Here is a 4705-nt window from a genome sequence, read left to right on the forward strand (position 1 = left end):
AGGATGGAGATTTCAGCGTTGAAGACAAGCCTCGCTCTGGACAGCCAAAAAAATTCGAAGACAAAGAATTAGAGGCATTACTCGAAGAAGATCAGAGTCAAACGCAAGAGGAGCTTGCAGAATCATTGGGGGTAACTCAACAAGCCGTTTCTGTACGATTGAGAGCCATGGGAATGATTCAAAAACAAGGAAATTGGGTGCCTTATGAACTGAAACCGAGAGATGTTGAAAGGCGATTTTTCATTTGCGAACAGCTGATTCAAAGATAACAGAGAAAAGGTTTTTTGCATTGTGACTGGAGATGAGAAATGGATATTCTATGACAACCCCAAGAAGAAAAAATACTACGCTAAGCCCGGTCAATCGTTGCCATCGACCTCAATATCAACACCACGGCCAAACATTCATGGTTCGAAGATCATGCTCTGTATCTGGTGGGACCAAAAGGTTTATTATGAGCTGCTGAAACCTGGCGATTCCATTACGGGCGATCGGTATCGGCTACAATTGATTCGTTTGACCCATGCATTGCGAGAAAAACGGCCGGAATACGAGCAAGACATGATAAAGTTATTCTTCTTCATGACAATGCTCGGCTTCATATCACTAAAGTAGTAAAACATTTTTATCGCTAAAATAAAAAAACATTTGGAAACACTCAAATGGGATGTTTTACCGCACCCGCCGTATTCTCCGGACATTGCTCCTTCTGATTATTGGTTCCGAAGGATATAGCAAGTCACTGGTTCACTTCTTTCGCAGAAAATTGGCTCCAAAATTGGATCGCCTCCAAAGACGAGTCATTTTTTTGAGATGGAATTCGAAAATTGCCTGAGAAATGGGAAAAAGTAGTTGGCAGCGATAAATAATACTTTAATTGATTCATTCATTTTGTTTTAAAATAAATGCATTTTTGAACACAAAAAAACGGACCGAATTATAATTTGTACTCCCAATATATAATTCCGATAAAAAATAATTAGTTCAATTTTATTGCTAAAATAAATATTATGGATTAGCATTATATTCCAGAATAATATGCACGATAAAATTATGATAAAGAAACATGTCTGCCTGAATTTGAATATGAATTTCATTAATCAACTTTTGACTAATTTTAAGTTGTGCATTCAGTATTACTCGATCTCTGTAATGGAAATTTCTACTTTAGTTATCCACAAACACTGAATGTTAGTTAATGGATGTATAGCTTTGATAAATCTGAACAATATAAATGTTGTCAAAAACATGGAACACGTATAGTTAAAATAATCTTTTTTCATAAATAAATTAAAAATAGCTTTTTTTTAGCAAAGAAGATTTATAACAGTTAAAATACTATGAAATAGTATTTGTTTTAGTATTTCAGTTTCAGTATTGATAGCCAGATATGCTAGTTTACATTTTATGAAGTAGATGACATTCCCAGGAAATATTTTAGAAATATTTACGAAATATTAGAAATATTTATATATACTTATCCTAAACATTATATAAAATATTTAGTCTGTATTTTAATAATATTTTGAATAAAGCTTATATAAAGTATCTATAAAATATTTATAAAATATAAATATTTATGAATATTTATTATAAATTTTATGCTATTTGAGTAACACAAGTCATAATATATATGTATATATGCGAAGATTGATTATGTCAAAATATCTAGAATAAATTTTATTTTGTTTTATTTTACAAGTTTTTCAGTATCATTTTGAAAATATTTAATCTTAAATATGAAATTTTACATTATAAGTACGCAAAACATTTTTTGCAAATATTTTATTGTTTTTTTCTACAAAATTTTATTCTACAAAAACTTATTTTTTTTTTCTAAAATGTTTTTTATATTATTTCGAAAATAATAAGTACATCGAAAAAAGACAGAAGGAAACAAAAATTTATCATAATATGCTTAATTCATATAAATTTTTTCAAAATTTTTTAAAAACTTTTTCGATTGTTAATATAAAACTAAGTCAAAATTTTATAAAAAATACAATACAATAAAAAATTAAATACTTTTGCAAAAAAATATTCTAGTATTTTTTCAAAATATACATTTTAAAGTAAATACATTTCAAAATACATTTTAAAAGGCCTACTTTAAAATGCTTGTCTGTTAATTTTATCGGATAATGTTCCATATTCCATCCAGATAAAATGCTAAAAAAAAATAACAAAAATATTGAAAAAAAATCCATTTTACATGATTTTTTAGGAATAAAATATCATAGAGAGAGAGAGAGAGAGAGAGAGAGAGAGAGAGAGAGAGACAAGATTCAAATGCCAGTTTGAAGTTCTATTTTTTTTAAATTTTTCTACGATTTATTTTCACCGAAATATTTAAGTTTTTGTGAAATGTGAAAAAATTGCAAATGTTCTTTATTTATGAATGGTATAGTGTATTATACATATAATCTTGACGATATATAATTTCAAATATCTTAACCAAGCTAGTCATCAAATGAGCGTCTTATAATTTTTATTTTGTTAAACTAGAAGCCTACACCGGTTGAAGCTGGATTTTGAATGCTTTAAATAATTCAGTCTGAATTACTATATAAACTCTATATATATATATATATTTGTATGTATACCATATTATAGTCTTTTGAACTGCGAGCTGAATTGTTTTTTTGAAACGCGTTTTATAAACGCAATTAAACTACTCTAGTAATCGTGAATTAAATTTACAAACAATTTTAATAATTTGATGCTGCAATCAGACATTATATTATAAAGATGTTAATATATTGAAAAACTTAATAAATTATTGCGAAAAATATTATCTCAAACCCGGATCTCTCTGTATTCCATACAAGCATCCTAAGCCTTTAGACTGCTTTGCTCCCGGCCGATGTAATATTTTTTGATATATCAATTTCCACATGCTACGAAAAAATGACTGTGTTCAGCAGAGAAAGCAACTTTGCAACTGTTGTAAAATTCTTCAATACGATTGATTCTTGCTTTTGGTTTCTTACAGTTTCTAAACATATAGACCAATCATATTGAAGAATTTTACAACAGTTACAAAGCTTGTTGAACGCAGCCTATGACGGCGCTACAAATTAAAATTCGCTAAAAAAATTGATCTTAATTCAATTAAATAATATAATGTAAAATAACATAATATGTTAATTAAATAATATAAAGATTGACTCTCTTTTTATTAGGTGGCATTATCATACTGGCAATACCTGGGGAACTTGTGAAGATGGGACACAACGCGTAGGTTGTGGCCCCCAAGAAACGTTTAGAAGCTGTGCTGATATCACCATCACGAATTAATTTATCACGTACTTCGGATTAGCTTTATACTATCGAAAGTATTTGGCTCATGCTCATAAAAATTTTCAATTAAAGAAATCTTTGATCTAAAAGATTCTAATTAAATAAATAAGAAAAATAGATAGCACAAAGTTTAAATACAAAGAGAAAAACTTTTATCCTACTCCTAAAATTTGAATTTCAGAAAATTGATTGAGAAGATATACAAGATATACAAGTCTGATTTACTCAGAAGTTGAATTTAATTGCATATTCAAAAAGAAGTTGAATTTAATTGCACATTCAGAATCTAATCTAATTATGCAATTATTAAAATCAAGTAAAAACAGATTAATAAAAATAATAAGGAAAAACTAATTAGAATACAACGTAATTATCAGTGTGTAAACAATATTTACCAATCGTTACAATTATTACGTCCTACAGACGCCACGATTCTTTTCTTTCAAAAGAATCGGCGTCCACGTCGCGATTATGGCGTCTAAGAGATTCGAGTGAGCCCTCTGATAATGGTTTGACAGATCTGAAAAGAGGGACCGGACAAACGAAAACTCGTAAACGTCAATCAATTCGGAAGGACTAACAACCTTAATGCAGGCCCGAAAAGTGACAAGATTGCAAAAGACACTATAAATGCACCGAAGTCACGCAATAGTAAAAATCAAAGCCAACAATTTCTTAAGGAAATAAGAAATTTTAGGCGCCACGTCGCCTAAAAAAAATCATAAAACGCATAGAATAACTTCCTACAGTAACGCTATCTCAGATCAGACTCGCGAATGACAAGGGTTGCCCTGCACGCAAAATTAGTTATGTACGGTAACCATCTGTTTACCTAGTTATATTTTCCGCGAGGATAACAGAATTCGTCTGGAGCAATCTTGCCTCTTTAAGGAAAAACGTAAATCATTTCTTTTCTTTTCGATGCACTTTAGATTAACAACGATAGGACGTTATAAAAATCGTAAATCTCGCGTAACATTGCAACTAACTATTGCGCCTAAACAAAGGGCAGTACGCCCTTTTTTCAGGGTATAAATAGAAGTCCCGCAGAAGCGTCAGTCAATGCGAACTCAATCTATCGTAGTCCACGTTGCTCGGTGTCAATATTAAGCAAGAAACGCGCTGAACGGAAAGTTCGTCCCAGTTCGCGTATATTATATATATAATATTAGTGGTCAAAATCGTGCAACTATCACTGTGGGACCATTCAATTGATTTCTGGCATTGCGACTGCTCTCCTTCCGCGACGCTTCCGTGAACAGCTGGCCTGCACGATCACACCAACTAATTTTTTTCTTTCGAGATCTCCAATCAATCAATCAAAAGTAAGTCAGCCTGTCAATCCTTCCTATTTTATACTCTGCCCCTCTCCCTCAATTAAATAAACATAAATTATATATATATA

At 30.7% G+C, this 4705-nt stretch overlaps 1 protein-coding gene across 1 annotated transcript in view; it reads left to right on the top strand.

Annotated features, from left to right (window-relative positions):
• LOC108694192 overlaps positions 1 to 3315 on the top strand; it is a 6376-nt gene extending 3061 nt beyond the window's left edge. Inside the window, exon 4 of the mRNA XM_018203542.1 lies at positions 3183 to 3315. Within this exon, the coding sequence (XP_018059031.1) occupies positions 3183 to 3297 (115 nt within the window). The 3' untranslated portion in view covers positions 3298 to 3315. The remainder of the gene's footprint in view (positions 1 to 3182) is intronic.
• Positions 3316 to 4705: the final 1390 nt, after the last annotated feature.

The sequence above is a fragment of the Atta colombica genome, unplaced genomic scaffold (assembly GCF_001594045.1).
Source record: "Atta colombica isolate Treedump-2 unplaced genomic scaffold, Acol1.0 scaffold117, whole genome shotgun sequence".
NCBI lineage: Eukaryota > Metazoa > Arthropoda > Insecta > Hymenoptera > Formicidae > Atta > Atta colombica.